Consider the following 23,254-nt stretch of genomic DNA (forward strand, 5'->3'; position numbering starts at 1 on the left):
CAACAGATGTCCATTCGGGATTCGCTCGGCCGCCGCGATCTTCCAACGAAATATGGAAAGCCTCCTCAAATCGATTCTAAGGACGGTTGATTTTCAAGACGACATCCTCATCACGGGTCGCGATACTGAAGAACACCTCCACAACCTGGAGGAGGTGCTACGCAGACTGGACCGAGTAGGGCTGCGACTGAAAAAGGCAAAGTGAGTCTTCTTAGCTCCAGAGGTAGAATTCTTGGGGATGAGGGTAGCAGCAAGTGGGATCAGACCTACTGCGTCCAAAACGGAAGCAATCCAGAGAGCACCCAAACCCCGTAACACGATGGAGCTGCATTCATTCCTGGGGCTCTTGAACTATTTTGGCAACTTTCTTCCCAAATTGAGCACGCTGCTAGAGCCGCTACACGTGCTCCTACGCAAAGGTTGCAATTGGGTCTGGGGGGACAGCCAGGAAAGGGTTTCTGATAGAGCACGCAATTTGTTATGCTCCAACAAACTGTTAACGTTATATGACCCGTGTAAAAAACTAGTTTTAACGTGTGATGCGTCATCCTATGAGGTCGGGTGTGTGTTGCTGCATGTGAATGCCAATGGTCAGTTACAGCCGGTAGCTTATACCTCCAGAAGTCTGTCCCGGGCAGAAAGGGGCTACGGGTTGGTAGAAAAGGAAGCGCTAGCATGTGTATATGCAGTAAAAAAAAATGCACCAGTACCTGTTTGGAAGGAAATTTGAGCTGGAGACAGATCACAAACCCCTAACGTCCCTTTTGGCCAACAACAAGGCCATAAATGCGAATGAATCGGCCCGCATACAGAGATGGGCACTCACGTTAGCCGCCTATGACTACACAATTCGGCACAGACCGGGCACTGAAAACTGCACCGATGCACTCAGCAGGCTCCCACTAGCCACCACTGAGGGGGCAACTGAGCATGATGTGAGATGGTCATGGCTGTTGAAACTTTCGAAAGCGAAGGCTCACCTGTGACAGCCCATCAGATTAAAGTCTGGACAAATAAAGACCCGCTACTGTCTTTAGTTAAGAAATGTGTCCTGAATGGGGAATGGGCAGTCACGTACGGGACATGCCCTGAGGAGATTAAACCGTTTCATAGGCGCAAGGATGAACCCTCGATTCAGGCCGATTGCCTACTGTGGGGAAACCGAGTAATCATGCCCCAGAAGAGCAGAGAGGTGTTTATCAGAGAACTTCAGAATGAGCACCCGGACATTGTCATGATGAAGGCAATTGCCAGGTCACACGTTTGGTGGCCAGGGATAGATGCAGACCTGGAACTTTGTGTTCGCAGGTGCAACACGTGTGCTCAGCTGGGCAACGCACCCAGGGAAGCTCCCCTTAGCCCCTGGTCCTGGCCCGCCAAGCAATAGTCACGCATCCATATGGACTACGCAGGTCCTTTCATGGGAAAAATGTTTTTGGTTGTAGTAGACGCCTACTCCAAATGGATTGAGTGTGCCATTTTAAATTCAAGCACATCCTCTGCTACGGTAGAAAATCTATGGGAAATGTTCGCCGCCCATGGTCTATCGGACGTCTTGGTCAGCGACAATGGCCCATGCTTCACAAGCACTGAATTCCAGGACTTCATGGCAGGTAATGGAATCAACCATGTCAGAATGGCACCGTTCAAGCCGGCCTCAAATGGCCAGGTGGAACGTGCAGTGCAGATAATCAAACAGGGGATGCTCAGAATCCAAGGGGGTTCCCTACAAAGCCGCTTATCACGCCTCCTGTTAACCAATAAATCCCAACCACACTCGCTCACAGGGGTTCCACCCACAGAGCTGCTAATGAAAAGGACGCTCAAAACCAGGTTATCCCTTATACACCCCACTGTGAAAGAAATTGTTGAGAGCAGGCGCCAGTCACCATGACAGGAATGTGAGGGCGCGATGTATTGATGTCAATGACCCTGTTTTTGTCCTTAATTACGCTGCAGGGCCTAAATGGCTCGCAGGCACTGTGATTGCCAAAGAGGGAAATAGGATTCTGGTAGTTAAACTTACCAATGGACAAATCTGCCGCAAACACGTGGATCAAACTAAAAGGAAGTTCAGCAACCCCATAGAAGAAGCAGAGGAAGAACACGACGTAGAGTTCACTCCACCACAGGTGACCGAACACCAGAACCAAGTGGAGGAGAGCCCAGTCACTGTGGGCAGTCTGGACAGGTCTGAGGCACCGCAAACAGCAGACACTCAGGCCAGCGCCCAACAACCGGAGCCCCAACTCAGGCGCTCTACAAGCGACTTAACCTGTGATCCCAATAAGACTTTGGGGGGGAGGTGATATCATGTATTCAACTTTCATTGTAACCCATGTATAAGCTGACCTAAGTTGTATACCTTAAGAACATTGACCACAAGGGGCGAACTTGTGGGAGACACTCCTAACCTGGACTTTCTGGTATAAAAGGGGAAGCTCCACCCACCTTCATCACTTGAGGTCTTGGTAATAAAGGTAACTATTCACAGAGTGATCTTCTCTCAAGTATTGGCCTCGTGTGCATTTATACTGTATAGTAAGGACATATTAATTGTCTTCTCACTAACCTCAGGCTGCCAAACACAATCGGAGCACTCCTACCAGCAACACATTGCACATTGTGAAACTCAATTCAATAAATCTGGTGATTTGAGGATTGGCACCAGAAAAAACTAACCATGAAAACTGCTGGATTGCTGTAAAAACTCAACTAGTTCACTCATGTCTCTAATGTATTTGCTTCGTGGGTTCTTTGCTTAAGAATTCAGAGCAACTCATTGCTGTTAAGGACTAGTTGGTTTATTAACAAAGGTTTAATAAACACACTACACGTTACCAATTTATCCACCAGACTCACAATTGCATACCTCATCGTGGATCCAACTGGCTGGGGTTTTATTGAGTCTTGTGAACATCATGTGACTGCCTAAGCCACTCACGATGCAACAGCTCTACAACTATTTTGGTTGAAACTACAAATCAAGTGCCCCCTTATTAAAGGAGCATTGAAAGCGACAAATTAAATAAATTAAACTTTTAACATTGAAGAATCAAATTTAAATTTGGTTGCCAGTGGTGATGATGCACTCCAGTTCCTCTGGCATCACCTCTCACGGAAGGCCGCGAGCATACCGGTGGACACCGCGTGCTCCATCTCCAGGGACACCCTGGCTCGGATATAGCAACAACTCTACAAACCTGTGAGCATACTCACATTATACTGTCGTTCAGTGAAAGAAAGCTACCCTCCTGATCCAGTCTGGCCTGTATATACATCAGCCGTGGCTCAGTGGGTAGTATTCTCACCTCTTGAGTCAGAAGGTTGTGGGTTCAAGTCCACTCCAGGGACATAAGCATGAAAGTCTAGGCTGACACTCCCAGTGCAGTGCTGAGGGAGTGCTGCACTGTCAGAGGTGCCGTCTTTCCGATGAGATGTTAAACTGAGGCCCCGTCTGCTCTCTCAGGTTGTAAAAGTTCCCAGCCTCTATTCGAAAGAGAGCAGGGGAGCTATCCCCATTGTATTGGTCAATATTTAGCCCTCAACCAACATCTCTAAAGCAGATTATCTGGTCCTGATCACATACTGTTTGTGGGAGCTTGCTGTGCACAAATTGGCTGCTGTGTTTCCTACATTACAACAGTGACTACACTCCAAAACTATTTCATTGGCTGTAAAGCACTTTGAAATGTCCTGAGGTCGAGACAGGCACTATAGAAATGCAGGTCTTTCTTTCTTTTTACAAATGGCTCCAGTCCTCCTCGAAGCAAAATGCCCAAATTACTAAACAGGGTCAAAACTCCAGATCATTAGGGGGCAGTTAGTAAGTGTGGGTTAGGGACAGGGTCAGGGTCAGGGTTAGGGTGTTCAGTATTTAGGGTTAGTGTCTGGGTCAGGATCAGGGTCAGGGTCAGGATTCGGGTCAGGGTTAGGGTCAGGGTTAGGTTAGGGTCAGGGTTAGGTTCAGGGCCAGGGTTAGGGTGTTCAGTAGTTAGGGTTAGTGTCTGAGTCAGGATCAGAATCAGGGTAATGATTAGGGTCAAGGTTAGGGTCAGGGTCAGGATCAGGGTTAGGTTAGGGTCAGAGTCAGGGTTAGGGTCAGTTTTAGGGTCAGGGTTAGGGTCAGGGTTAGTGGCAGTGTCAGGGTCAGGGTTCGGGTTAGGGTCAGGGTTAGGGTCAGGGTTAGTGTTAGGGTCAGGGTTAGTGGCAGAGTTAGGGTCAGGATCAGGGTTAGGTTAGGGGCAGGGTCAGGGTCAGGGTCAGGGTAAGGGTCAGGGTTAGGGTTAGGGTTAGGGTCAGGGTTAGTGTCAGGGTTAGGGTCAGGGTTAGGGTCAGGGTCAGGGTTAGGGTCAGGGTTAGGGTCAGTGTTAGGGTCAGGGTCAAGGTTAGTATCAGGGTTAGGGTCAGGGTCAGGGTTAGTGTCAGGGTTAGGGTCAGGGTTAGGGTCAGAGTTAGGGTCAGGGTTTTGGTCAGGGTCAGGGTCAGGGTGTTCTGTATTTAGGTTCAGGGTCAGGGTCAGGGTTCGGCTTCTCTGTAATAATGAGGCAAATGAAGTCCTTGTTGTGAGTAGTTCGCCCAATGGTGAAGCGTGGCAGTCCCACCGCTTACAATGGTGTTCGCGTGATATGCCCACAATAAGCGGGGTTGTATGCGGCCCACGATTAGCGTGCCTGCTAATGTCTGCAAAGTGAACCGCCCTGTAATGTTGGCTCAACACTGTATTTAGATTCAATGTTGGGTGTGAGCAGAGATTGCTGTTCGAAGGTGTCCCTCCCTGAGAGCTGACCATTACATTTATTTTGCAGGTTTATATGCTAATGGTGAAATGGAGTGACTTGTCAGAAAAGCTCATCTACAGAAAGTTCTCCGAAATCTATGATTTCCATGTAAGTAGCTGGTGCTAACTATGCCGGTGGTGTAAGTGGTTTGATCCGAACCCAATTACTGGACAGGCGGTTCGAATTGCTCCCGCCTTACGAAAATTCTAGACCCGGGAATTATTATTCAGAGTGTAAATGAAATGAGTCACGGAGAGGAATGCTTTGGTGAAAAAATCGTATTTATATTTATTTGGTCTAACATACACTGACTAAAACGTGCACTACTAAACGCAATCACTGTCTATGGAGAATAAAATCCAGGTTACAAACAGCATATACACAGTACAGAAATGAGACCTGGTAACACGCAGTAACTCCCTGGTGGATTCTAACTCCGCCCCACCAACAAATTACCCAGTCGAAGCTTCCTCCCCAGAATAGCCCTGAAAAGCTTCACTTCTGAGAAAACCCTGAGCCCTCACACCTCACCCAGCTCGCCTGGGATATCTGGTTACCGGCTTGGGACACTCGCGAACATGCTGACGACCACACCCACAGTTGGTTTCCTTGCTCAGCTCAGCTGTGGGGAGTCACTGCCTGCTGGCTTTCAGTCTCGGTGACTTCGTCTGCGGAACTGCGATTTCTTCCTCTGGTACATTGATATTGATGGAGCGAGAGCAAGAGGGAGATAGAGTTCTCTCTAGATACAAGCTGCAAGCTTCACTCTCCAAGCTCCAAGCTAAAAATAAAGCGGAAAGACCCTGTCTTTATGGGAGTCTTGCTACCCCCCTATCTTTCCCGCCAATCTTGAAAATCATTTTGTTTCTAAGCACGGGTACTTAGTCAGTGATGGGCCATCCAACCCATGTGTATTGGGCTGATGGCCCTTACTCTCAGTCTTTGTGTTGGGAAAGATCTGGCTCCTCTTTGGCTGGCCAGGCTAGTGGGTTCATTGTTCTGCTTTCCTTCTGAGATGGAGGTGAGAAGTGCTTTTGCATATTAGAGTGGCTTTGTCAATGGCCTCTCTTTCTGGCCGACAGCTCTTTTGTCAATATTCGTGGCCTCCTTCCTTTAGCTGGGACTGATGGGCAAACCCGTTCTGGATGACTGACAGGTCTTTTGTCACAGCAAACTGCCATGCGGTCTCTGGAGTTTTAACAAAACCAGCTTTATCCATATTTCTACACAGGCTAATCCCATAAAATCCACAAAATATTCTCGACTGAGTCCATTCTTTAAACAGAAACTATGCAATCTCTTGAGTGGGTCGATTGGCGATTGGCGGAGTTAGGAAGTGGCACTGTAACCATCACAGCACCGCGTGACCCACTGGTCTCCAGCTTGGTGTGACAGAATGCTCAGCCTGCTGGGTATAAACTCTTTGACACAACAATCTAGAAACAGAACATAAAACATCTTAGCAACGCCTCACTGGCCAATTGTCGAGAACAGATGAACTCTTCCTAGAAAGCTGAATATTAACCTCACCGGGAAGCTGGTCTTGAGTTGCTGCCTGCCCCATTTATGTTGGATAACTGGACGACAGTCGATTTATCCAGCCTAAGCTTGCCTGATGGGAATTTCAATCGGGCTTCGAAATGGGCGGCCAGTGAGCCCCCCAAAACAGGCCAGAGCCACACTGTAAATTGGGGCTGGGATGGCAGTCTGTGTTCCGATCGATGAAGTGTGTGTAGCCTGTGCTCTGCTTATCGGCAGCAGGCCAAACCCATCATCATAGTCAGTCCCTCGAGTCGAGGATGACCTGCTTCCACGACAAAAAGTTCACAGATGTTTCAATGAAGGACCTAATATTCCAATCCCAAACTACATGCTGAAGGGTGGAAGATGCCTGTGCGGGGATTTTTTTAAGGTGTGGTGACCGTTGCACACCAGCCACCACACGGGCTTGACAGTGGCAAGGATTAACCAGGACGTCTGGAGACCAGCTCTGCTGCACAGACCTAGTGCGCGCACATATCGCAGTGTGGGCTGGTCAGTGCTGCCCCTGGGCCCTCGACCACAAACTCACGCCTCTCACATCCCTCTACGGTCTCTCGCCGCTCCTTCACCCCGACCTCGCTGCGCCTGCCCAATCGCCGACCTGGGCCTTGGTGACGTCCCTTTTCACTGCCGTTGCTCTCCTGCTCCAGCACGTGCTGCTCCCTGGAGTGGTATGCTGCCACGCTGCTCCTTCCACTCCCCGGCCTGCTCCCATGGTGCTCGCAGGTCAGGGGCCGCACAGACTGCTGGGCTAGGCCGCCACCCTGCTCCCCTTAAAGGGACCATCGGAGACCACTCAGGAAAAAGGCCCCAATCAGATTTTTAACATCCTGAATGCTCCTCCAGGCCCCATAAATATCCTCAGGCCCGCTGTCAGCTTCCCAGTGCCCCCGACACTCCCCCCCACCTCTCTCTAGCCCCCCACCTCTCTCTAACTCCCCACCCCTCACTCCCCCCCACCTCTCTCTAGCCCCCCACCTCTCTCTAACGCCCCACCTCTCTCTACCCCCCACCTCTCTCTACCCCCCCACCTCTCTCTACCCCCCACCTCTCTCTACCCCCCCACCTCTCTCTACCCCCCACCTCTCTCTACCCCCCACCTCTCTCTACCTCCCCACCTCTCTCTACCCCCCCCACCTCTCTCTACCCCCTCCACCTCTCTCTACCCCCTGACCTCTCTCTAACTCCTCACCTCTCTCTACCTCCCCCACCTCTCTTTACCCCCTGACCTCTCTCTAACCCTCCACCTCTCTCTACCCCCCCACCTCTCTCTACCGCCCCCACCTCTCTCTAACCCCCCACCTCTCTCTAACCCCCCACCTCTCTCTACCCCCCCACCTCTCTCTACCCCTCCCCTCCCGTCGTACTCTTGTATAGCACAGAACTTGTGTTTCCTACATTACAACAGTGACTACACGGCAAAGAGTGTTTGATTGGGTGTAAAGCACTTTGGGACGTTCTGAGTTTGTGAATGGACCAGTGTAAATGCAAATCTTCTTTACCCTCACCTTCTGAGAGAGACAAGTGCCAGGCAAGCTCCGAGATTGAGAATTTGATGTTTTTCCCGAGGCGGGACTCTGTTCCACCCCATTTCATCTCCTGAGGCTGGTTGGTACGGTCTCCCACTAGATGTACAACAGCAGGATAACGTTCCCACATTCCCGATCACACGGCTTTCCTTCATTCAACTGATGAATCCATGGGCCCAGCGGCTCCTTCACCAGCAAATCCCACAAAGCATTCATTGACTTTCAGTTACAGCAGATACACGGCACAGGAACAGGCCATTCGGCCCAACCAGTCCATGCCGGTGTTTATGCTCCACTCGAGCCTCCTCCTGCCTTTCCTCATCTCAGTCTGTTAGCATAACCCTCTAGTCTCTTCTCCCTCATATGTTTACCTAACTGCCCCTTAAATGCATTGATATTATTCAATTAACCACTCCCTGTGGCAGCGGGTTCCACATTCTCACTACTTTCTGGCTAAGGAAGTTCCTCCTGAATTCCCGATGTATCTGTTATCCCTCAATCCCATTCCTGACCAGAAATCCATCGACGCCGTTATTTTCTGGTGTTCATCAATTTCTGGGGTGAAATTGCAGTTAGTGCCTCCAGGGGGCGGCAGCGGGGCACCAATGGCCCTGCAGGATTGGGCGGGATTTGCAGAGACTCGCTGCTGCCAGGAGCGCCCCGCTGGATTGTGCATGGCGATGGTGACATCATCGCGTACGCTTCGCCCCCTTATCACCGCAGAAGCTAAATTACCCGCGCAGCCTACCTTAGCGCCTGGCGATGATGACGACAGCTTCAGCTCTCAAGTTGCAGTCGGGAACTGGGTGGAGCAGCACTATTTACAGCGCCATCTTGGCCATCATTTCTGTCACTATTACCTTTTTATGCATTCAAACAGATAGGCAGAGTGGCTGGTGGACTGATGGCAGCGATTTTTACTCTTCTGCCTCCTCACTAATCCCCTGTATAACTCACGGCAGTTTTGAAGTTAAAACATTTCTGTCGCTTCATGGGGGCTGTGCTGACACGTGACCTCCTGCTCCAGGTCAGACAAAGACAAAGGCACCGCCAATTAGAGAGAAAGGCATAGGGAGGGAGCACCACAGGGCGACGGAGAGGGAGCAGGGCGCAGAGAGAGGGAGAGGGAGAGGGAGAGGGACAGGGACAGGGAGAGGGAGAGGGGACAGGGAGTGGGAGAGGGAGAGAGAGAGAGAGGGGGAGAATGAGAGGGAGAGGGAGAAGGAGAGAGACAGGGAGAGGGAGAGGGAGAGGGAGAGAGACAGGGAGAGGGAGAGGGAGAAGGACAGCAAAATGTGGCCAGATGGAGAAGGCTCAACAAGGCTGGCAACAGGAGCCCTTACCCTCCCCGGGTATTCCATCAGCAGTTCTCCTGCATCAATGTCACTGAGGAGCAGTGTGTGCGAAGGCTGCATTTCAGCAAGGATGTGTTCACAGAGCTCTGCCATCTGCTGCACCCAGACCTGGAGCCTCAGACCAGGGCGAGGACAGCTCTCTCAGTGGCAGTCAGGGTCACCATCGCGCTCAATTTCTACACCAATGGATCCTTCCAGGGAGCAACAGGAGACATCTCCAACGTCTCCCAGTTTTCCGTCCATTGCTCTATCCCCGAGGTCACAGATTCTCTGTACAGAAGGAGGAGGGACTACATTTCCTTCCACATGAGCGAGAGAAGCAGCTCGAGGGCATGTGGCTTTGCCAGGATAGCGGGCTTCCCCACGGTGCAGGGCGCCATTGACTGCACCCACGGTGCATCACAATCCTGAGATCTTCCGTAACCGCAAAGGCTCCCATTCATTGAATGACCAGTCGGTGTGTGACCACACACACTATACTCACCGTCAATACCCGCTATCCTGGCAGCAGCCACGTGGCTTTCATCCTGCGCCAGGCTGGTGTGCCAGCTCTGTGCCAGCCCCCAAATGAAGCTCGTGGCTGGCTGCTCGGAGACAAGGGCTATCCACTCTCCACCTGGCTCCTGACTCCCCTCCACCGCTCCTGCCCAGACCTCGTACAATGGGAGCCATGTCACCACCAGGAACATCACTGAGCAGACCATCGGAGTGCTGAAGCAATGGTTCTGCTGCCTTGACCACTCGGGAGGAGTCCTGCAGTACTCGGCTGAGCGGGTGTCCCTATTCGTTGTCGTCTGCTGCATGCTGCACAACCTGACCAGCATGAGGGCACAGCCATTGTCACCAGGCATAGCCGCACCACCTCAGGAGGAGGAGCAGGACCAGGAGGAGGACCAATATCAGCAGGAGGAGGATGAGGTGGAGGAGGATGAGGAGGAGGAGGAGGGAGCAGGAGGAGGAGGACCAATAGCAGGAGGGCGAGGAGGAGGAGCAGAGGAGGTGGAGGAGGAGCAGGAGGAGGACGAGGAAGATAAGGTGGAGGAGGATGAGGAGGAGAAGGAGCAGCAGCAGCCGCGACGGAGGAGGCAGTGAGTCCATCGAGATCCTGCAAGGGAGGTCCGTGACCATCTCATCGGAGCTCGTTCCCACGGATTTCCATTCCATTTCCCGGTTCTTTGGGACGTTCCCCCATCACCACATCAATATGCCCTTCCATACCAAAGCCCCAAGACTGAAATGAGAGTCAACAGCAAACACTAAACATTCCAATCAACATTTATCAAACAATAAAATGTATAAATGTGTATTTATTCGTCACCCGTGTGCATTTCCTTATTTGCTCCCTTTCGTTGCCCAATTCTAATACCCCTCCGCAGCGTGTCCCCTGTGGCTGCAGCACGGCTGGTGGAAAGCTGCAGTGTGTCGGGGCCAGAGACTACAGATGGCCTTGCAGGATGCCCTCGACCAGCTCTGGGCCTGGAAGGCCCGGCTGTAGGCTGCACCACCTCAGGCTGGGCGGCGGCAGTCTGGGCTGGCTGGGTGACAGGCAGCAACAAGGGCAATGGTGGAGTGGCAGTGGTGGGATCAGGAATGCTGTTATCCTGAGAGAGGACAGCAGGTTCCTGCTGCACTGACCCACTGCCACTGCCCCGGGGCAGCACCTCAGCATCTCCACCAGTCTGCTGCAGGACAGATTGCTGGGCTGCTGCGACACCGTGAGATCCCCGGTCGACTATGGTGGACCCAGCGGCGATGGCAGCAGTCAGAGCTTGCGTGGCATCCAGCGGAGACTGTGTGACAGCACCAAGATGTTGCGTGGCATCATGCTGAGCCTGGGTGAGAGCAGTCGGAGAATGGATGGCAGCAGTCACTGACTGTATGACAAGCACCAAGACATGAGAGCAGTCTGAGCATCCATGTGAGCCACTGACTCCATTTCAGCACCAAGACGTTGCGTGGAATCTCTTGGGGGGCTCAGGTGCAGGATGGAGAGTTTCTGCCTGGTTATCTGAAAGCACAACCGCCACATTCTCGGGATGTGGGCGTCGCTGGCAAAGTCAGTATTTATTGCCCATTCCTCGTTCCCTTGGCAACTGTATGAGCAGTGCACACTATACCAACGCACATCTTGTTCAGCTGGCGGCAACACCAGAGTATCTCGGGCCGAAGGGACCCCGCACCAGTCCGCTTCTATCCCGGGCTGAAGGGACCCCTGCGGCTCCTGTTCGGGGTTTGAAGCCTATACCGGGACTTTTTAAAATCGGCTGAAGGGACTCCGGGACCGGCATTGAACCGTCCGAAGGGACCAAACTGCCATAATTACTTTGAGGGGCCAGAATTCCTACTAATGATTTACATCTGAAACTTTTGATCAACTTATAATCAATTTTTAAACTTTTAAACAATTTGGGAAAATTTTTATAACCTATGACTAATTTACATTTTAGGCTTTTTTCAACTTTTAATCAACTCTTAATCTATTTTTTTTTAAACACATGCTATGACCGTGCCAGCAAGCCATTTTGGACCATGTCCATATTTGAGTACAAATACAGGGTCATTGACTTCAATATCGCGTGACAAGTTTGCGCGATCGTGGTACATGCTTTGTTGATGCCGCCTGCCCTCGATGTGATCATGGAGATCAGGGTGGACAAGAGAGAGCCTTGTTTTGAGTGCCCTTTTCATGAGCAGCTTGGCTGAGAGAATCCTGGTGAGCGAATGGGGTCTGGTGCGGTAGCTGAGCGGGACTCGGGACAGGCGAGTCTGCAGGGAGCCTTCCGACACACGTTTCAAGCTTTGCTTGATGGTCTGGACTGCCCATTCTGCCTGGCCATTGAACAAGGCAGATATGCTGTGCTTGATCACATTGCGGGTCATGAATTCCTTGAATTCAGCACTGGTGAAACATGGCCCATTGTCGCTGACAAGGACATCCGGCAGGCCGTGTGTGGCAAACATGGCACGTAGGCTTTCGATGGTGGTGGTGGACATGCTTACAGACATTATTACACATTCAATCCATTTTGAATAAGCATCCACAACAACCAAGAACATTTTGCCTAGGAATGGGCCCGCAAAGTCAATGTGGATCCTAGACCACGGTTTGGAGGACCATGACCACAAACTTAGCGGTGCCTCTCTGGGTGCATTGCTCAGTTGAGAGCAAGTGTTGCATTGGTGCATGCATGACTCTAAGTCTGAGTCGATGCCAGGACACCACACATGGGATCTGGCTATGGCTTTCATCATTACTATGCCTGGGTGGGTACTGTGTAGGTCGCGTATGAACGTTTCCCTGCCTTTCTTAGGCAAAACCACACAATTACCCTGCCTGTATGGACTTTTCGTCTTTGCGCCTTTGGAATGGCTTGATCTCTTCCTGTATCTCCGCTGGGATGCTGGACCAGCTCCCATGGAGGACACAGTTTTTTTTATCAGGGACAGTAAAGGATCCTGGCTGGTCCAGGTCCTGATCTGGCGGACCATAACAGGTGACTTTTCATTTTCGAATGCATCCATCACCAAGAGCAAGTCTGCAGGCTGTGCCATTTCCACCCCGGTGGTGGGCAATGGTAGTCGACTGAGAGCATTAGCGCAGTTCTCTGTGCCTGGTCTGTTGGGATTACATAGTTGTATGCTAATGTGATATATTCACAGAGCACAGCACATACAGCTTCCTAACATGGCAGGCAGCTCTCTCGGAAGTCTCCAGAAATCTGCCTGGTTCTGTTTATTATTAACCCTGTACTTGCAGTACGCAATACGTCCACATCCACAGTGTGGAGCTACAAACATTACAAGCTTACAGACATTACATTTCTCCCTCCTTAATGAAGAAGCCATCATAACAAACATCATACACAACTTTCATGTTTATACATAACACATGATATAAACTTATTTTTTTCCCTTATTTACAAATTTAACTTTACCACTTGTTTTCTGTTTCGAAGCGGATATCTTCGCTCTCGAACAGAACCTTCCAAACATGGTCTCGAATCTAAACTCATTCGAGACTCATCCTGACGAACGTTTTCCTCCACGGAATTTCCTTGATTTTCATTTGAACTCACTTTAGGCTCATTGTTTTCCTGACTCGGACTCAGACTTTCATTCTGATTCTCTCCTGGATTTGTTTCCTGTACTTTGGATTGAGGATTTGCTACTGGTATATCAAAACTATCTGATGAGTCAGAAATAACTGAATCATTCCCACCTTCAAAACTCTTGGTCAAGCACATTCCCAGGTGCTGGTCATGGAAGTCTCCGAATAACTTGGACCTGAATTTATTTGGTATAACCACTCTTGCACCCCACATGATACAATCTTCATCGACTGATAATTCATTCCTACGAATGAAGAATGGATGTGTATCTTTGTCTGTTACCTGGTTTGGCCATCCATTTGCAATATACTCATACACCTTTGACATCACTGGGTCACGTTTGGTTGCTCTACCAATCTCTTCAGCTGTGACTGGCAGTTCATCAATATATGAAAAATAAAACACTTCTTCCCTATTGGGTGTAACTTGTGATGGGGAAGGCAATCTAGACATAGCATCAGCATTACTGTGATCAGCTGATCGTCTGTATTCAATATCACATGTATATGATGACAAAATCAAAGCCCATCTCTGCATTCGGGCTGCAGCTAATGTTGGAACTGGGGACTTTGGATGGAGGATTGCTGTTAGGGGCTTATGGTCCGTATGACCATACAAGTATTTGTGAAACTTCTTGACCCCAAAAATTAATGCCAAAGGCTTCCCTTTCAATTTGCGCAACGTTACTCTCACTGGCACTGAGAGTGCGTGAAGCAAAAGCAATTGGTCTCTCCTCCCCACTACTTAATACATGAGAGATTACTGCCCCAACTCCATATGGAGAGGCATCACATGCTAACTTAATCTCCTTAGATATGTCATAGTGAACTAACATGGTGCTCTCTACCAATTTGCTTTTACACTCCTTGAATGCTGTATCGCATTCTTTTGACCACTTCCAATGGACCTGTTTTTTCAAAAGTTCATTCAGTGGATGTAATACTGTAGCCAAATTTGGTAGGAACTTCCCATAATAGTTCAAAAGACCCAAGAATGAACGAAGTTCAGTGACATTCCTGGGAGTGGGTGCATTTCTGATCGCATCCAATTTTTCCATGGTTGGATGTAACCCATCTTTGTCTACTCTGTACCCTAAGAACTCCACTGAGTTTTTAAATAACTCACACTTGCGAGCAGATACTCGTACTCTGTGCTTCTCTAGCCGTTTGAGGACTTCATTCAATATGTTATTATGAATTTGCCTATTTGGTGCTGAAATGAGTATGTCATCCAAATAACATACTACCCCTTCAATACCTTGCAAAATCTGGTTCATCACCCCTTGGAATATGGCTGGGGTGGAAGACACTCCAAATGGTAGCCTATTAAATTGATATAGGCCTAGATGAGTATTTATAGTCAAACATGACTTGGACTCCTAATCTAGTTCAAGCTGTAAGTAGGCATTCGTAAGATCCAGTTTTGAGAAGATCTGACCACCTGTCAGTGTTGTGAACAAATCTTCTATATTCGGAAATGTATTGGGGACATTACCCTCGAGAACCTGGTTTACGGTTACTTTATAATCACCACACAATCTTACCTTACCATCAGACTTAGGTACAACAACAATGGGTGTAGCCCAATTACATCGATCTATCTTACAAATAATGTTCTCAGTCTCTAGTTCTTTGAGTTCTTGCTCAACTTTCTCCTTGAGTGCCTCTGGTACGGAACGTGGCTTGTAGTAAACCGATCTAGCGTCCTTCTGTACCCTGACACTCACCTTGGAGCCTTGGATCGGACTACCCGTTTCACAGTACACCTTCGGATACTTCTTGATAACCTCATCCGTTGATGAAAATCTCGCTTCCACACAGAAAATCTTACTCTAATCCAGCTTCAGTGAGCTCAACCAATTTATTCCTAGTAAGGCAGGCTTGTCTCCTTTCACTACTATTAGAGGCAAGTTCTGAAATTGATCTTTATATTTCAGCGGTACGGTGATATGACCTACCACAGGAATTTTCTCTCCCGAGTAGCCTCGCAGCTCTATCTTGGATTTCTCCAGTTGAAAATCACGCAATTTGTCGAGGTACAGCGACTCCGGTACAACACTCACGGATGCACCCGTGTCAATTTCCATTGGTATCTTGAATCCCGCAACATCTATGTGGATTTTGATGCTTTCCGAATCGCTATCCGTTAACCTCATGCTCCTGATGACGTGTAACTCTAACATCTCCTCGTCCTATTGTTGTTCTTCCATGCTATGTAGTCTCTTTGGATTTCTACTCATAGTTTGAATGATGGACTCATAGCTTTAAAAACTGGTTTGCCCTTCAGTCGGCATGCCTTCGAAAGATGCCCACTTATTCTGCAGAAGAAACACTCTGTCTTCACGTATGGACAACTTTGAGCAATGTGTTGTCCCAGGCACCTCTCGCACGATCTCAACGCTCTGTTAGAATTTCCAGTTTCTGAGTCTTTCGGCCATGCCCATCTTTTACTTTGAACCTGCAGGTGATTTACCTCGGTTAACTGACGACCGTAATCATTATTTAATTCTTGGGACTATTGTTCGGCCATGCTCATCGACCTCGCTGTCTGACAAGCAAACTCAAAAGTCAAGTCATCCATCATAAATAACTTCCTTCTGATCGCATCATTTTTCACCCCACAAACAAATCGATCCCGTGATGCTCGGTTTTGAAAGTTTCCAAAACTACAGTGCATCGATGGCTTTTTTAATGCTATGTTGTAATCACTGATACTTTAATCAGCCTTTTGATTCCGAAGCCTGAAACGATAGCTTTCAGCAATTTCTAATGGTTTGGGGTTATAGTGCTGCTCCAGCTTCGTTAAAATGTCTTTAAGCGTTGTGTCCTTTGGCTCGTCAGTCACAAGCAGATTTACAAGGGTTTCGTATAATGCTGGACCTGCCTCCGATAAGAAGATCGCTTTCTTACGTTCCAACACAGCCCGGTTCTGGACTGCATTGTCTGGAACTTCGATTATGTTATTTGCAATGAAATACATTTCTAGCCAATCCACATACGCTGTAAAACGTTCCCGGTCGTGTCTATATTCCCCCAAATATCCGATTACAGCTGCAATTTTAATCTCTAGCTGTTCACACCGTGTGTTTTATTTTACCTCGGATTTTGTAACTTTTTTCCAAAGACAGAAACTTCCAAAGTCTCTTTGTCGGTTAGCTGAATCCTTCACTAACAAAATTTAAGCTTTAAATCATCCAAAAAATCCCATCTCAGTCGCCAAATGTGATATATTCACAGAGTACAGCACACACAGCTTCCTAACATCGCAGGCAGCTCTCTCGGCAGTTTCTGGAAATCTGCCTGGTTCTGTTTATTATTAACCCTGCACTTGCAGTACACAATACATCCACATCGGTGTGGAGCTACAAACATTACAAGCTTACAGACATTACAGCTAACAGCGTGAGGCCCATCTTTGGATGCGGGCAGAGGCATTGGTATTAATCCCTTTGCTCTCTGAGAATAGCGATATGAGTGGCTTATGGTCAGTTTCTCGCTCAAACTTGAGACCAAACAGATACTGGTGCATTTTTTTCACCCCGTAAACGTACGCCAGAGCTTCTTTTTCAATCATATTGTAAGTCCTTTCGGCTTTGGACAGACTCCTGGATGCATAGGTGACCGGTTGCAATGTTCCCAATTCGTTAGCCTTTTGTAACACACACCCGACCCCGTATGACGACGCATCGCAAGCTAGCACTAATCATTTACATGGGTTATACAGAACAAGCAGTTTGTTGGAACATAACAGATTTCTGGCTTTCCCAAAAGCAGCCTCTTGTGATTTCCCCCATACCCAGTCGTCTCCCTTGCGCAGTAGCGCATGTAAGGGTTCTAGCAAGGTGCTTAACCCGGGTAGGAAATTACCAAAATAGTTGAGGAGTCCCAGGAACGACTGCAGCTCCTGTGACTGTGGTCTCGGTGTGTTCTTGATGGCTTCTGTCTTGGCGTCGGTGGGTCCGATGCCGTCTGTCACGATTCTTCTCCCTAAGAACTCAACCTCTGGCGCCAGGAAAACACACTTCGAGCATTTCAACCTGAGTCCCATGCGATTTAGCCGACTTAGAACCTCTTCCAGATTTTTCCAGTGTTCGATGGTGTCCCGACCTGTGACCAGTATGTCGTCCTGGAAAACCACGGTGCATGGAACCGACTTTAGCAGGCTCTCCATGCCGAACGAATCCCAAATGGGACCTTTGTGCATGTTGATGCAGGTGAGGCCTTTCGAAGATTCCTCCAGCTCCTGTGTCATGTAGGCCGAGGTCAGGTCCAACTTGGTGAACGTCTTTCCTCCAGCCAGGGTCGCAAATAGATCGTCTGCCTTGGGTAGCGGGTACTGGTCCTGTAGCGAAAAACGATAATCGTTACTTTATAGTCCCCACAAATTCTAACTATGCCGTCGCCTTTGAGAACCAGAACAATCGGACTGGCCCACTCGCTGAACTCCACCGGCACGATGATGCCTTCTCTCTGCAGCTCAATTTCCACTTTCTCTCGCATCATGTATGGTACCGCCCGTGCCTTGTGGTGGATGGGCCGTGTACCGGGAACCAAGTGGATCTGCACCTTCGCCCCCGAGAAACTTCCAATGCTTGGCTCAAACAACGATGGGAATCTGCTCAGAACCTGGGGACATGAGGCGTTGTCCGGACAAAAGCGCTCGGATGTCGTCCCAGTTCCAGCGGATTTTTCCCAGCCAGCTTCTGCTGAACAGTGTGTGGCCATCTCCTGGTATAATCCATAGTGGGAGTTCGTGCACTGCTCCATCATAGGAGACTTTTATTTCTGCACTGCCAATAATAGGGATCAGCTCATTGGTGTAAGTTCGTAGCTTGGTGTGAATAGGGCTGAGCTTGGGCCTGTGTGCCTTGTTGCATCATAACCTGTCAAAGGCCTTTTTGCTCATTATAAACTGACTCGCACCTGTGTCCAGTTCCATGGATACTGGAATTCCGTTCATTTCAACTTTTAACATGATCAGTGGACATTTTGTGGTGAAGGTGTGTACCCCATACACTCTGCAACGTGGTGGTTTGCAGGGTTTGCAGTTCGTCTGCACATTCACTGGAAGTGTCCCATTGTTCCACAGCCTTTGCACACAGTGTTTGAAGCGGCATTGATGGGCTCGATGATCACCTCCACAGTGCCAACAAGGTGTTAATTGCCTCGCATTAATGATTGATGGCGGACTCTGGGTCATCTGAGGTCATGCAGCTGCAGGTGTGTACGTTCTGCCATATGCATTCCTGCTGGAAAACGACATTACTTTGTGTACAGTACTAGCCGAAATCTCTTTATGCTGCAAAATTTGTTTGGTGTTATCGCTGGTGGACATAAATGCCTGGGCTATCGTTATGGCTTTGCTCAGGTTCGGTGTTTCAACAGTCAATAGTTGCAAAGGATAACCTCATGGCCAATGCCAAGCACAAAAAAGTCTCTTAGCATTTGTTCAAGGAATCTATCAAATTCGCAATGTCCTGCAAGGCCCTTAGTTCGGCGACGTAGCTCGCCACTTCCTGGCCTTCAGACCCTTGACACGTGTAGAACCGATACCTCGCCATCAAAACGCTTTCCTTCGGATTTAGGTGCTCCCGGACCAGCGTACACAGTTCTTCATAGGATTTGGTTGTTGGTTTCACCGGAGCTAGAAGATTCTTCATGAGACCGTAAGTTGTTGCCCCGCAGACGGTGAGGAGGATCTCCCTTCGTTTAGCAGCATTCTCATCCCCTTCCAGCTCGTTGGTCATGAAATATTGTTCGAGTCGCTCCACGAAGGCCTCCCAATCGTCCTCTTCTGAGAATTTCTCCAGGATACCAACAGTTCTTTGCATTTTTGCATGGTTGTTCGTTATCTCGTCGCCAATTGTTACGCTCATAATAAAGTGATACAACTGAGTATGCACTGAGTAAGTGTGACCTTAGCTCCTTTAATTTATCTTCAGAGTTCTGGTACAGCATGGGAGGCCTGCTTATATGCAGTGCTCCCAAAGAATGCTGGAATCCCTTGGGACTCCAACAGGTAGGCCCTCTGGTGGTGGTATGATACACGTTGCCAAGGGTTACATACATAACAGTAACCATGTAGGATACATGACAGAAACCATGGAAGAAACTTTTTAAAACATCCCTCGGAACCTCAGCAGACAGCTGACCTTCCCGTTGCCTGCCCCCCAACCAAGCCTCCGGCCGTTTACCATCAAGGGCGCTACTCTGCGCCGAGCTTGCGGCCAACACCTCGCCGTAGGCAATTAGGCTTATACAGCAGTGCCTTGTCTCCCGTCATCGTGGATCCCCTTGCCACTGGACCAGGACCGTGCCCAGCTAAACCTGTGTGATGGCCGGTGTGCAACGGCCACCCCACATTAAAAGAACTCACGCACAGGCATCTGCCACTCCGTTAACATGAAGTTCGGGACCTGGAACATTAGGACCCTCATGGACAATTCCAACAGCGACAGGCCGGAACGCCGCACCGCCATAGTTGCCCGGGAACTTAGATGTTTTGACATCGACATTGCCGCCCGGCGGGCAGGGGAAAGCCAGCTCAAGGAACATGGTGCAGGTTACATCTTTTTCTGGAAAGAAAAACCAGAGGAAGAACGCCGCCTTCATGGAGTTGACTTTGCCGTCAAAAATGAGCTGGTCGACCGCCTCAAAGACTCCCCCTGCGGGATTAACGAACGCCTCATGACTCTTCGCCTTACCCTATCCCGGAACCAATGTGCCACAGTCATCACTGCGTGCGCCCCAACACTTGCAACGGATGAGACCAAAGTGGGCTTTTATTCCAACCTCGAGACAGCCCTGTCCCGTGTCCCCACAGGTGACAAATTGATCCTCCTAGGTGACTTCAATGCCAGGGTCAGCAAAGACACAGCCCTCTAGGGAGGCGTGATTGGCAGAGAGGGGGTGGGGAAAGCCAACTCCAGCTGTACCCTACTCCTGACAAAATGTCTAGAACATGAACTTATCATCACCAACACCTTGTTCCGCCAGAGGGACAAATACAAGGCATCGTGGCAACACCCTCGCTCCAAGCACTGACACCTGCTCGACTACGTCACCATCTGATCCAGGGATCGCAAGGATGTGCGCATCACCCGCGCCATGACAGGAGCTGGTGACTGCTGGATGGACCACCGCCTAATCCGATCCATCATCGACAGCAACATAGCCCCAAAGCAGAGGGGGCAGCAGAAGCAGTGCCACAAAAAAGTCAATGCCGGGGCATTCAAAGACCCAGCTAAGAAAGTCCTCTACAGTCAGCACCTCACAGCTAACCTGGCGTGCCTTAACGACCCCGAGACGCAGAATGCCCACAGCACTTGGTCTGCCCTCCAGGCCTCTATAACCAGTGCCTGTGAAGAGACACTCGGTCACTCAACCAGGAAACACCAGGACTGGTTTGATGAGAATGATCAGGAGATCCAAAAGCTAATAGATCGCAAGCGCAGGGCATTTCTGAGCCTCAAGCAACAGCTCAACTCAGGAGCAGCAAAGCAGCATTGCAGACGGCTCAAGGCTGAGGTCCAACAAAAACCCAGGACCTAAAGAATAGATGGTGGATGGAGAAAGCACAGGAGATACAGCAGCTGGCCAACAGCCATGATGTACGAGGATTCTTCATCGCAGTCAAGACCACCTATGGTCCAAACACACAAGGCCACACCCTACTGCTGGCCAAGAATGGGAAAACACTCATCAAGGACACCGAATTAGTCAGGGCCCGCTGGAAGGAGCACTTCAAAGATCTCCTCAATCGAGACTCTGCCTTTGACTCGAGTGTTCTCGACTCCATCCCGCAACATGTTACCCGCCACTACCTCAGTAAGACTCCAACACTGCACGAGGTAGAAAAAGCCATAATACAACTTAAAAACAACAAGGCTATGGGTGCGGATGGAATCCCTGCTGAGGCACTAAAGTATGGTGGAGAGATGCTGTTGGCACAGATACACGAATTCATCTCTCTCATCTGGAGGGAGGAGAGCATACCGGGAGATCTCAGAGATGCAGTGATCTTGACCATCTTTAAAAAAGGGGACAAGTCCGACTGCGGCAACTACAGAGGAATCTCCCTGCTATCAGCCACTGGGAAAGTTGTCGCTCGAGTTCTCCTCAATCGTCTTCTCCCTGTGACTGAGGAGCTCCTCCCGGAGTCACAGTGCGGATTTCGTCCCCTACTGGGCACAACGGATATGATCTTTGCAGCGCGACAGCTGCAGGAAAGATGCAGGGAACAGCACCAGCCCTTATACATGGCCTTCTTCGATCTTACAAAGGCCTTTGACACTGTCAACCGTGAGGGTCTATGGAGCGTCCTCCTCCGTTTCAGATGCCCCCAAAAGTTTGTCAACATCCTTCGCCTGCTCCACGATGACATGCAGGCCGTGATCCTTACCAACGGATCCACCATAGACCCAATCCAAGTCCGGACCGGGGTCAAACAGGCCTGCGTCATCGCTCCAACCCTCTTTTCAATCTTCCTCGCTGCCATGCTCCACCTCACAGTCAACTAGCTCCCCGCTGGAGTGGAACTAAACTACAGAACCAGTGGGAAGCTGTTCAACCTGCGCCATCTCCAGGCCAGGTCCAAGACCACCCCAACCTCTGTCGTTGAGCCGCAGTACGCGAACGACGCCTGCATCTGTGCACATACAGAGGCTGAACTCCAGGATATAGTCGACGTATTTACTGAGGTGTATGAAAGCATGGGCCTTACGCTTAACATCTGTAAGATAAAGGTCCTCCACCAGCCTGTCCTCGCCGCACAGCACTGCCCCCCAGACATCAAGATCCACGGCGCGGCCCTCGACAACGTGGACCATTTCCCATGTCTCGGGAGCCTCTTATCAACAAAAGCAGACATTAATGCGGAGATTCAATATCGCTCCCAGTGTGTCAGTGCAGCCTTCGGCCGCCTGAGGAAAAGAGTGTTCGAAGCATAGGCCCTCAAATCTACCAGCAAGCTCATGGATAACAGGGCTGTAGTAATACCCGCCCTCCTGTATGGATCAGAGGCATGGACGATGTACAGAAGATACCTCAAGTCGCTGGAGAAATATCAGCAACGATCTCTCCGCAAAACCCTACAAATCCCCTGGGAGGACAGACGCACCAGCATCAGTGTCCTCGCCCAGGCTAACATCCCCAGCATTGAAGCATTGACTGATGTGTCCTTACTATACAGTACAAATACACACGAGGCCCATACTAGAGAGAAGGTCACTCTATGACCAGTCCTTTATTAGCCAGCACTGAAGCGGAGACGATGGGTGGAGCTTCCCCTTTTATACCTGAAAGTCCAGGTTAGGAGTGTCTCCCACAAGTTCACCCCCTTGTGGTCAACGTTCTCAAGGTGTACAACTTCGGTCAGCTTATACATGGGTTACAATGACAGTTGAATATATGACATCACCTCCCACTCAAAGTCTTCTTGGGATCACAGGTTGAGTCTCTCTGGTGGTTTACGCTCCCTTGTAGAGCGCCTGAGTTGGGGCTCCGGTTGTTGGGCGCTGGCCTGAGTGTCTGCTCTTTGTGATGCCTCAGGCCTGTCCGGACTGCCCACAGTGACTGGGCTCTCCTCCACTTGGTTCCAGTGTTCGGTCACCTATGGTTGAGTGAACTCTACATTGTGTTCTTCCTCTGCTTCTTCTATGGGGTTGCTGAACCTCCTTTTTGTTTGATCCACGTGTTTGCAGCAGATTTGTCCATTGGTAAGTTTAACTACCAAAACCCTATTCCCCTCTTTGGCAATCACAGTGCCTGCGAGCCATTTGGGCCCTGCAGCATAGTTGAGGACAAAGACAGGATAATTGACATCAATACATCGCGCCCTCGCATTCCCGTCATGGTAGTCACATTGTGACTGGCGCCTGCTCTCAACAATTTCTTTCATGGTGGGGTGTATAAGGGATAACCTGGTTTTGAGCGTCCTTT

General features: G+C 49.7%; 1 protein-coding gene across 4 annotated transcripts in view; it reads left to right on the forward strand.

The window, feature by feature from the left end:
* ncf1 (neutrophil cytosolic factor 1) overlaps nucleotides 1–23,254 on the forward strand; it is a 299,264-nt gene that overhangs the window by 52,111 nt on the left and 223,899 nt on the right. For 3 of the 4 annotated variants that reach the window (XM_070857395.1, XM_070857398.1, XM_070857400.1), the window contains exon 2: nucleotides 4,809–4,889. The exons of the other annotated variant lie outside the window; for it this stretch is intronic. In XM_070857395.1, coding sequence (XP_070713496.1) covers nucleotides 4,809–4,889 — 81 coding nt within the window. The remainder of the gene's footprint in view (nucleotides 1–4,808; nucleotides 4,890–23,254) is intronic. 4 annotated transcript variants of the gene reach the window in all.

Source organism: Pristiophorus japonicus, chromosome 16 (assembly GCF_044704955.1).
Source record: "Pristiophorus japonicus isolate sPriJap1 chromosome 16, sPriJap1.hap1, whole genome shotgun sequence".
In the NCBI taxonomy this organism is placed as follows: domain Eukaryota; kingdom Metazoa; phylum Chordata; class Chondrichthyes; family Pristiophoridae; genus Pristiophorus; species Pristiophorus japonicus.